Source organism: Ruditapes philippinarum, unplaced genomic scaffold (genome assembly GCF_026571515.1).
Source record: "Ruditapes philippinarum isolate M1 unplaced genomic scaffold, ASM2657151v2 ctg2004_1_1_1_1, whole genome shotgun sequence".
Classification (NCBI taxonomy): domain Eukaryota; kingdom Metazoa; phylum Mollusca; class Bivalvia; order Venerida; family Veneridae; genus Ruditapes; species Ruditapes philippinarum.
Window position 1 is genome coordinate 36485 of NW_026855269.1, and position 12658 is coordinate 49142.

Here is a 12658-nt window from a genome sequence, read left to right on the forward strand (position 1 = left end):
TATGACTTGTGTGAATTTTAGAATAAATAATTAAAGCCTTTAAAAATGTTTTTGTATAATAAATGTATTTTTATTTATTATTTATTATTATAATAAAACTTTAAAATAATAGATGATTTATCAAACGTACTGTTTTTTTTACTGTACTACATTTTCTGTTCCCGGTCTAGGGAGGGGGGACACAAAATCTACAAATGCAACAAATTGTCACGTATTTCGTTATTTGTGAAAACAACTTAATGTCAGGACAATTTTCAATTGAAAAGAAACGTGACCCTTCGGGGTATTTAATTTAATTTACGAGTGATGGTAGGTATGAGGACTTGTGTGAATTTAGAATAAATAATTAATACCCTTAAAAATATGTTTGTATTTTTATTTATTATTATAATAAAACTTTAAAATAATAGGTGAATTATCAAACGTACTGTTTTTAACTGTACTACATTTTTCTGTTTCCGGTCTTGGGAGGGGGAAAACACAAATTGCATATGCAATAAATTGTCACGTATGGTATAAAAGTGTGTGTTATATTTCTGTTTTTGTTTGTTTGTTTTGTTTTGTTTTGTGTTGTTCCAGGCTTTATGAGTATGGCGTCATACAATCATGAAAACAAACCTACGATCAAGACGGAGCGTGGTCAGTCTGCATGGATGTGCAAGCCGCCTGGCACTTGACTTGTGACAAAAATAACCATTTGAATAGAACTTAGCACAAATCTGGAAGAATACCCTGGCTCTTTACTTGTGACAAAAGATAATCATTTGAATAGAACTTAACACAAACCATGAAGAATAGTGTTTTATGCTGATGTATAAATGTTTAATGTCAACAAAGCGATAAGATCTGTTTAAACATTCACAACCAAAACAGGCCTGTTATCAATGATTCTAATGGAAAAGGGGACTTTTTTATCTAGACTGAGGTGAAAAGAATAAAACAAATAGTTTGAGATTGCTATTACCATTCTAAAACGTCACTAAACAAAAAGAGGAAATCGTCTGCTCATTAAAATACATTGAACTCATCACTATATCAGTACCATATTTATAGTAACAAAAGTGCTGAAGCATATTGGAAGGAAATTCATTACTGTTTAGATAATGTACAGATGCTTCTAAGTGACGCTTGATTCGAGTGCGCTAAATATAACAACACAGTGCTTTATAGGCTGAAACGGTTTTTTTCACTTCTTATCTTGGATATGTTAAAGGTTAAATTAAAGGAACTTTTTTTATGACAACATATTCAAAAAGTGTATAAGCAGTGCAATAAAATATGTTTATCAGCTCATATAGTCAAAAGAAAAAATGATTCTTTTCGTGCTCGTAAAATATCGTAAACATTGGAAATACTTTGTGGTATTTTCTGAATATTTATGGAATTAAATCTCTAACAGTGATAATCTAATCTGGTTTCATGTGTAAAAATGCATGTTATTGTAAGTATCTTGGAGTTAAGAGATTGTAAATTTAAATAAATGCTATATTTAGTGGGTGCTATTAACTTTTGTTAGTCGCACGTAACACATTTTATACCAAATAACATGTCATCAAGTTTCAAATACGTTTACATATGTTCGAAAGTTTTCACGTTTGTAATGGCAGTAACTATTGCATTTCTTACGTATATTAGACTTGATTCAACATTGCCTTGGAACGTGAAAATTACTTTTACCGATTGGAAAAATGCTTTGGTACAAAAGCGCTGCAATGATACAAAATTCCCTGCACAACTAAACACGGAGGGAAATTGGGGTCAGGTTGACGTGAACGAAACAATTTATGTTATTTCTGCATATTATGTTCTGGAAAGGGAAAGAGTGTTTATCATTGGAACAAAGCCTTTCTTTGAAGTTTCGGTTATATGTCAACTTTGGTATACCAGTTTCAAAGATAACAGACGGCATGTCCAACAGACATTGGCAAATGTCGTTGCTCCAATCGGAGCAACTGAGTACAAGTAAGTTGTTTTTATACAAATCCGCACTTTTCACCATTTCACTTTGTTTTACTCACAAAAGCAGATATTAAATGTATTGAGGCAGCTGTAAATATTGTCTTGTAATTTATCTTAGCGTTATAATACTAGTATTGTTCTGTTCCTTTGAAAACATTGACGCCGATACAGTTAGACTTAGTGTCCGCTTTAACCGGTGTTAGGGGGTCAGTTAAAGATGTTGCACGCTCCATATTTTCTGATAAATAGACAAAACCAATCCGATATTCAGCCGTTTTTTATTTTATTGTATTGATCTCGATAGAATTCATCATCAGCGCAATAAGGGCGTCCGTGGTCGAGTGGTTAAGGTTGTTGACTTCAAACAACTTTCCCCTAACCGCTGTGGGTTCGAATACCGACAGGGACTTTGGATTCTTTCATGTGAGGAAGCTATCCAGCTAGCTTAAACGTCGGTGGTTCTACTCAGGTACCCGTTCTTACCTGAAATAATACACGGAAGGGCACCTGAGGTCTTCCTCCACCAGTAAAGCAGGAACGTCTCCATATGACCTATACTGTGTCGGTGTGACGTAAAATGCAAACAAACAATCATCAGAGCAACATATTATTATTTTTTTATTATTTTATTTTTGTTGTTTTCTAAAATTCTTATTAACATAAATATTGTACTTTTTATTTTTTCAAAGCTATGAGAAATCAATGAGTTTGATTTGAACGATGACCTTCGCAGCCCATGTTTCATAACAATACATGATATACGCGAGTTGATTTTAAAAGAGCCCCACTGAGGTCCAAAAGCTAAAACAAGTTAAAATACATGACATTAAAAATCTATAAATTATTAACTAGGGAACTTATAGCGGAAAGTATGCAAAACATAAAGAAATATTATTATAAAGCTGCAATTAAAACCGACCTTTTAAGTGCAATTTTTAGTCAGATTTGTGTTATAAACGTTTTAAACGCTTTCCCATTATTGTGTCCTTTTGCGTAATAAAACGATTGTGTCATATCGCAAAACAAAAATGAATATCGAAACAGAATAAGTGAACTTTCTGAAATTCTGCACTAAACTTACATAAAATTGTACATTAATCTCGAGAATGCGTGCAAAATCTCCCGGCTTCATGTAAAGAGTTGTTCTGCTTTGTAGAAATTTGTGTCATCGACGGAAATTGTTTATTTTATGATAAATTTAAAAGCCTTTAAGGGTTTTTCAAACAACATACTTACAACTCCTTTTTGTGCTATTTACAGGGCGAAATTTTACGGTACTACAACTGATATATGCGCTAGTTATGGGTAATCTTACAAGAAAGAATTTAGTTTGACTATTTGCATTCCATTCAAACCTCAAAATTTATCACTGCGTCGGGTTTTGATATATAGGTGATTTAAGTAGGCACAGTTTTTGCGTTGTGAGGCACAACCATCTCAACCGGGCAGATAACACTGTGTACTTATTCATGTTGAAATTTGTAATACAATGTACACAGTTGCGTAGTAATTAAGCCAATTCACTAAAAGTGACGTGACGCTCCATATCCACTATCAAGTTCAGCTCAATTGATAATATAATCTAAGAGATTTGGACTATTACAACAGTGTTTGACTAATAACTGATAGTGAAAATATTAAAAGACTGTCCCAGCTTTTTTTTTTTTTTTTTTTTTTTCCCACTTTTTTTTTTTTTTGAAGACTGAACAATACTGATAACTTTTGATCGACATTAATAGAAGTTTCTGTGCGTCACATGGTTAATTATTATTTTTGTATAGTATGATATAAAATTGACCATAGTTATGACAAAATGATAAGTATTAAAACCAGTGCACTCATCATTTACACTTGGATGGGCATACTGCCCTTTAAACTGCAAATGAATGGTAATCGGGTTATGGTAAAAAATCAATTACATTGATATAAACTTTTTACATGTAGTAAATCAATTTCTTTTTCATACCAAGACATTTAATCAAACTCTTATTATTTGCAGCATACTACGGTGGTATAAAAGTGCAAATTTATTTTTTGTTTAGTTTTTGAAACTTTTTTTTTATTTTTTTGTTTTTCGTACATATTTTTTTTTTAGTTTTGCATACATATTCTATTTTAGTTTTGATTTCATATTTTTTTTACTTTTGCATACATATTTTATTTTAGTTTTGATAACATATTTTTTTTAGTTTTGCATACATATTTTTTTATGAACAGCCACGCCGAGGAATAACAAACTATCAAATTGTGTTTAATGGCCATACCATACTATAAGGTATGTCCTCTATTTATTATTTTAACCAACAATACTTAAACATGTGCAAAGAATAGTACATACATCAATATTATACAATTTAATACAATATATAAAATACACATGTAGAAATAATAATTAATCGAATTCTACAATAATAGTTAGAAATGCGAGGTTTCATAAGAAAAACGCCCCCTTACATAATTATTAACATTACAATTGTTACAGAAAGTACTGCATGTATACAAGTTTGCTTCTTTAAAAAGAAGCATGCGAGAGGTATTTTTGCTGCTGTGGAAGATTTGTTTAATTCGATAGTATTTGGAGATATTTTTTGCATAAAAGACGCACTAAATGGTAATAAATTACAATTATTTAACAAAATAGAATTTATTATTTATATTGAATATAGTATCATAATGAAAGTTTGTTTTACGCTTCATTTTTTAAAATGATTTAAATGATAATATGTCGGAGAAATGGGGTTTTTTTTCTTGACACATTAGGGATACTTTTTCTAAAAGGGAACACTTTATGTTATGTCATCAAACTGAATTTAAACTAAATGATATACACATGTGTAATATATACACATATATATATTAAAGGAAGTATCAAAATAAAAGTTTCTAATATAATTCAATAATCACATTTTATGTTAATGTTTCGGTAAGGTTATGGAAACAATTCCTCTACATTTTCCAAAACGGGCATAAAGTTTGTTAAAAAATGTTTATATCATTTGATTGGAATAAACAGTATATAACGCTGTATGTCTCCAACCACAATATTTGCCATTTGCGCCAAAATATCTCCGTTGCGTTATTTAGACATACCGGTTCAAAAGTTTAAAGTGCAGCAAAGTTTCGGTACACGGTTCACTCGGTCATATAATAGTGCATGGTGATATTGTACCTGTAATGTTCACTGTTACTATTTATCGGAACATGAAATAGTAAAACGCTATTCAGAAAACAATACTGTAATTGGTTTATACAATTTAAAAGATTATAACGGAATGAAACATCCACGTAGCGCTTAGTATCGTAAATGATATTTTCCGATTTTTCTATGTACCGATTTGTTCACTTCGATGTTAAATTTTCGTTTAAGTTAATTCGTATTTTGAAACGGAGCACGCGCAAAACAATTTTTGTAGACTGCTCCTAATGATTTTAGGCTTTAAATGAGATCCGTTCACTACAATCAGATACGCAAAAATGTATGCCGCCAGCAATCAGTCTGAATACTAAGGAGAGGTCTGATGACCTCTCCAATAAAAGTAAATATTGCCTTTCTTTCTAACAATCACTGAAATATGTGGGCTACACTGAGACCCTTAAAATTTTGTTGTGGTGGAGGAGGGTAAAAGTTTTTGCTTCCTCCTTCCACGCTTCTTATTAATTGCTAACTGGTTCAAAACGATTTTATGTAGGGCTATTATCCGTTCAGTCGTTTCTATGAAAAGCTAAAACCCGTACCTTCCGTGGCGGCTCATGAAGTTCGCTGATGCTGTTCGGCGTAGCTTATATTTAGTTTTGCATACATATTTTATTTTTGTTTTTCGTACATATTTTTAGCCAGTCAAAACAGCATTCACATCTCAAAACAACCCATAGTTGAGAATAAAGCACAGTTACAATAGTAGCACAGTGATTTGGTCACATTTCGGCCCATTTTTTGGAATCGGCCTAGTCGTTTTCGGCCGGGCAAGTCTGGTTTCGGCTGAAAGGCCGACACTTTTTGGCCCACTTTTTAAATTATAATTATGTATTTTACATAATTATTGTTTGTTTTTTATTATTATATACTATTGATTTAGTGTTTATTTGGAAAGGGCTGTTGATTGGTGATCAGTTATTATTCCATTAATATGCACCACTCAATCCTACACCCTGAGAATCCCACACCAAGTCGACTTTTGGTACAATATTTGCCCTGCGGGGGATACTCAGAAAATAACAGAACAGAACAGAATATCATCACTACAATATTAATACACAAATTGTAAAGATGTCACGTTTCTATTTAACAAATAATATAGGTTTGAATATATTGTATTGAATTTCATGTAAAGCAGGAAAATGAACAGTAATGGGTTAAGGGAATATTATCACTTAAAACACAATTTGTTAAGCAGAATATAAACATATTTGATACAACAAATCAATTGAATTTTTATTATAAATTTGTAACAAAAAATCTAAATTCAGTTGTTAGTACTAACAATAGTATTCCTGATTTTAATCGATTCTCTCAAATTAGTAAGTATATTTTTATAATTAGAAGAAATCAGTTCAATTAATCTAAACATTGATAGTCTTTTGTAATAATATCGTTTCACATATTTTTTCCTTATGTCCACATAGCATGGGCATATCAAAACAAAATGGTATTGGTCTTCTTAATCCATAGTATTACAACATTAACAATATCTTATATGATGTAAGATAGTTTTAATATGAATATAATTCTTTACAATTCTTATAAAGTTCTAAAACGAATTATTTTCTACAGAAGAATGCCATATTTGTATATAATTATCAATAACTGTTTGTTTAAATATTTTTTGAAATAATTTACTATCTACGATATTATTTTCAAAAAAGGATTCGGATGAACCATATATATCTAGCATTTCTTTAACATTCGATACCCAGTTTTTATTACCTTCATAACAATCAGATAAACTTAATTCTTTTGTTTTCCGTAAAATTATATTGTCAATATTTAACAATTTGCACCAAAACTTAATTATTCTTACGTATCGATTTATATACAATGGGTAACGGCCGAGTTCGCCGTATATACTAACATTGCTTGTATTGGCTCTTACATTTAAAATTCTTTTCAATATTTCAAGTGAATAAGCTCAATATCTTTTTATTTGCTATAACCCCATACTGCAGATGCATATGATATGATTGAGCCTACAGAAGAATCAAATAATTGACATAATAATTTGGGTTTTAAATCCATGTCTTTACAATTTATCAATAATGTGTTCATTGCTTTTAAAGCCTTACCAGCTAAATGCTCATTATTAAGGGAAAAATTGCCTGGATAGCTGAACACTGTACCTAGGTAGTTCAAGTGATGTACTTCTTCTATTGTATGACCGTAATATGTCCATTTTTCGTTGATAAAAAACGCCCTTTTTTCTGAAGACAACAATTTTAGTTTTCATGGTATTAACCTCTAATCCCCATTTAAAGCAATATGTATACAAAAGATCTAAACTATTTTGTAAATCTTTAGGAGTTTTACTTACAATGGCCATATTGTCAGCAAAACGCAATAAAATCAAAACAATATCATCAATCAATACTCCTGAGTTTAAGTTATCTTGTAAATATAATTCAAGGTCTTCAACGAATAGGGAGAACATTATTGGCGAAGTTACCTCCCCTTGACGTAGGCCTACAGCATACTGGAAAAAATCTGAATAGGTTTTACAAATCTTACACATGATTTTACTTTGTCATACATATTTTTAATGATTCGTAATATTTTTTTCCTTGTACACAACATTTTACAATTTCATCCATAATGAGCTTCTACAAATGCTATCAAAACAAGATTTCAAATCAATAAACCCTACATATAAGATAAGATAAAACATAGTTTTATTTCAAGTCGGCAAGTTTACAACAGTACAACATAAGCTCTAGGAGCTTTTATAACCGACTGTATACAACATAAAGTATAAGATCAACAAAGATAAAACAGTTGCAATAAAAATTGATTAGGCATGATGTAAACATAAAATAGTTCTTTTTAGATAGTTTTATAAAAATGAATCAGATGCTAAAAAAACTAAAATGATAGTTTACTTAATTCTACATCACTAGCTTGTATATCAAATTATACTTACAATGTCAAGTATCTAAAACAATTTACTTCAAGTTCAATAATATACCGATTAAACAATTAAAAAATTAATGAAATAGTTAAATGAATAAATAAAAATTCTAAAAAAACAAACAGTTTTTTTTATATAATTTAAATATGAAAGACTATGGGTTATCAAACAAATACACAAAGACAGAGGGGATCATACATGTAAGTCAACAGTTGAACTCATATAACAGCTAGCTTTAGTCATGCTGGAAAGATAAGCAAAAAAACCCAAAAGATCACAAATAAAGCAACATCCTATCTAGAAACTAAATGATAATATTAAGGTAGACCATAGGTAATGCACTACCTCCACTTTGAAGAGTATTCAAGTAGGCTAAAATTGTTTGCAAACTACATTGAAATTGAGGGGCGTGGGTTCAAACCCCAGAAGGGGCAACTTTTTTTACTTTCTTTTTTTTTCTTTTTAACATTATTTATGTATCTCTCTGATCCCTTCTGGAAGAAAAAAAGGGTTTGATTTAAATTATATAATTATTATTGTATGGAATTTATTTGCTAAATAATGCCAAATTTTATAGCAAATATGATACCAGATATTTTCAAAATTTAATAAAATAAAAACTACACGGTAAAAGTATTTTATATTTCGCATGATCAACCAATATACCTTTAAAAAAATTTAGGCATACTTTGAAAAGAGTCCCTCATTATGGTAAATTTTAGGAATATTTTGAATAAGGCATTTTAGATAGGGAAATGGTAAAAATGGTGTTTAAAGTGGATGGGGTAGGGTAACATTTTTATACATATTAAGAACATTTTGTTTAGAAACAAACATTTTGCTTGTGTTATTTGTTACCTGAATGTTATTATTTGTTTCTTAACAATGGGCAATAGAAAAACATTTTTATAATGATTATATTACAGATTATTTAGAGTTTCCTCATTTCTGAAAATAAGCCCTTTTAATGGCAAAGTCTTAGTTCAGAAATATATTCATAACTCATAAACCACGCGGTAAATTTTATTTAAATTTTGCATACAGGTGACCTTGAAGACATATAACTGTCCTATGTTGTCAATTTTACAGTTCCTTATGGTTCCGATTACCCATGGTCTACCTTAAAATAAGCTGGAATCATGCAGGGAAGAAAAGCAAAAACACATTCAAAGCAAAAAAAAAAACATACTCAGAAACTAAATAATAACAGAGACAAAAAAATTGTTCATACCCAGAAAAATGAACAAAAGTGAAGTAAATAAAGAAATAGAAGTTAGCTGCACGCAATACATTTACACTGTTTACCATTCCAGCATGAAATTAACTTTTAAACTGAGCAAAATTTGAACATTTTCTAAAATTGTCAGGCAGAGAATTCCATAAAGCAGGTGCAGCATACCTGAAAGATTTTTTACCATCAGTTGTAGTTCTTACTTGCGGGATCTGTAAAATATTTGAATATTTGAAATTTATACCAGATGTTTTCTTGACAATAAGGTCAGACAGAACAGCAGGAGACATATCATGAAAGATCTTAAAAGTTTCAATAGCCATATCCCTCATTCTTCTTATTTTTAGAGTTGGTATATTAACCTTTATCAGCATATCTTCATAACTTGAATTAAAATCATTATCATTACAAATCTAAGTGCTCTTTCCTGTAGTTTTTCCATATTTTAGTATTATTTTCTGAACAAAAATGTCATGACATAGGTCAAAAATTATAATTTGACAATATAAAAGTATGAAAGGCTGTTAACCTATTTGTTTGATTAAAGTTGTGATCTATTCTTTTGAGGATGTTTAACTGATTAGCAGCTTTTTTTACATATATTGCTTATATGAAAATTAAAATTTAATTGTTGGTCAATGTCAATGCCAAGGAGTTAAACAATTTCGTCACATGTTATTTCACTTGTATTAATTTTGAAAGCTGGGGATTTAGTGAATGTTTTCTTCCCTACAGCAATAGCTTGAAATTTATCAGGGTAAGCTTGCATTTTGTTAAAATGAAACCAATTTATAAGATAGTTACTTTCTTGTTCTAAGGTACATATTAGTTCATCAAAATGTTTAGTACGAAAAGAAAGGGTATTGTCATCTGCATAGTTATATAAAGTACATTTTTTATAAAGAAAAATATGTCATTTATGAAAATATTAAACAGTAGAGGGCCCAGGATTGATCCTTGAGGGACATCTTTGGATATATTAGCCCATGAACTTACAATATTGCCTATTTTTATTTGCTGTTTCCTGTTTGACAGATAAGACTGCATGAGGTTGGTGGCAGGGCCTGATAAGCCATATGATATGCTCTTAACTTATCTAAAAGAATGTCATGTGGTAGACAATCAAATGCCTTAGATAAGTCCATCAAAATTGCTGCCACATATTCATTGTTGTCCAAGGCCTGTCTCTAGTCCTCAGAGAAGTCTGACACCCATGGCCTTTCCTAAAAGCACATAAATAATTGTCAAATATATCATCAAAATAGGCAGAGAGTTGTTCAAATAGTACTTTTTCAAAAAGTTTAAATGGAATGGGTAATAAACTTTCTGGTGTATAGTTAGATCGTATCGTCATTTTTTGGAAAAGTGGTTTTACTTGTGCTTGTTTTAATTTAGTAAGAAAAGCATGTGATTTAATTGAGATGTTAATTAGATTTGTCAACGGTTCAACTAATGATGGTTTACCTAGTTTAATAAATTTGGATGAAATTTAATCCGCTCCTGTGGCCTTTTTAACATTAAGATTATTTATAAGTTTAGATATTTTACCTTGTGATGTTTGTTCAAAGCTTAAGGCATCTTGTAAATAATTTCTATCATTGATTTGAGCAATACTAGGATGATTTTCTACATTGTAATCATAATCTTTTCTATAGATTCTGCTACATTTGTGAAAAACTATTAAAATTTCAGCAACTTCTGAGTCGTCTGATATAATATTATTATTTTCATTAAGGATTATTTTTGGCTGTTCTAGAGTACATTTATTTGATAGATATGGTTTAATTGTATCCCAGAATTCTGGTGATTTACATCCTCCTATACACCTTTCATTAAAATAATTGTTTATTGACTTTTTCTTTATCTTATTTATATGATTTCTAGCTTTTCTATATTGTTTCCATGTTTTGGAACTTTCACATTTTTAAATATTTAATATTATCACATAAACCGCGGCGCAGGAGTGTAATAAAGCCATTTAGTAAAAATGATATAACACTAGTGTAATAACACTTTAACGTGACGTCATTTGCGCAATATATAAACATAGCGTTAAAGCGCGCTAATGTTAGCGTTACACTATAGGCGCGTCATTGAAAAATTACTCATTTTAACAGTTTACTGTTCTTATTTTATATATATGATAAATAGAATATTATATTACTTAATTTATTGAACTCGTTGAATAAAACAATATTATGCTCGCCAGAGGCTCGCATAATATGATTTTATTCAACTCGTTCAATAAATTTAGTATTTAACTACACTCATTCAATATCCTCTATTTATAATACATTTTTTGTTATATATTGCATTTCTAAGTTCTCTATTCATGTATGGGAGTTGTTTTGATTTTCTATACATCTGTTTTATAGGAATATGTTTGTCAAAAATTTGTTGAATATCTTGTTCAAAAGTTTCATATACTTTATTTACATTTTCTTCAAAGCATTGAACAATTATGGAAGAAAGATCAATATTTAGTGAATCAATATCAAGATTTCTGAAGCTTGTATAACTAATTTTAATTTTTGTTATTTTTTGGAATGGTGTTATTTATCACTGTACTCATATTATGACAATCACTAATACCAGTTGCAATATTAATTGTTTTCATACAAATAGGCTTAGAGTTAGTTAAGATGACATCCAAAAGGGAAGGAGTACAATTTTTAATAAAACATGTTGCAGATTGTATTAGATTTTTAAAATCAAATAGTTCAATAAAATCCATCAATGGTTTTCCCTTGTCTTTTTGAAGTAAATCATAGTTAAAGTCACCAAGTAACATAACATTGTCATACTGAGTTATATGTTTATCAACATTTGGTGTTAAACAATTGAAAAATTGACTGTCAGACATATTTGGTGGTCTGTAGACACATGATATTATCCATTTTGTTTTGTTTAGGATCACCTCAAAATATATACTTTCGACTTGATCATGTTCAAAATCCTTTCTTCGTCTTGCTGGAATGTCACTTCGTATAAATGCAGCAATACCACCGCCAGAAGATGTACGATCCTTTCTTTAGAGTTTATAGCCTTGAATATCAAATAAACCATCACGAAATGTTGAATCTAATTTTGTTTCAGAAATAAATAATAAGTCGACTAATTTATCCAAAAGTAGTTCATGAATTTCACAGAATTTGTTTCTTATACTGTTTATATTTAGATGAGCTGTGTGATAAATTTATTTGTATATTTTGATCTTGTAGATCTTAGTTCTTCAAAAATAGTATGTGTATTTTCTTCCTTTTCCAAACTTTGGGTTGATAGGTTGCTTACACTCTCTTCGAAGTAAGAGTCAGTAAAATGAAAATGTAGACATTCATCACATAGCCATGGT

The 12658-nt window shown here is 30.0% G+C and overlaps 1 protein-coding gene across 1 annotated transcript in view; it reads left to right on the forward strand.

The window, feature by feature from the left end:
- Positions 1-563: 563 nt before the first annotated feature.
- LOC132742698 (uncharacterized) overlaps positions 564-12658 on the forward strand; it is a 31771-nt gene continuing 19676 nt past the window's right edge. Inside the window, exon 1 of the mRNA XM_060731164.1 lies at positions 564-1962. Within this exon, the coding sequence (XP_060587147.1) occupies positions 1547-1962 (416 nt within the window). The 5' untranslated portion in view covers positions 564-1546. The remainder of the gene's footprint in view (positions 1963-12658) is intronic.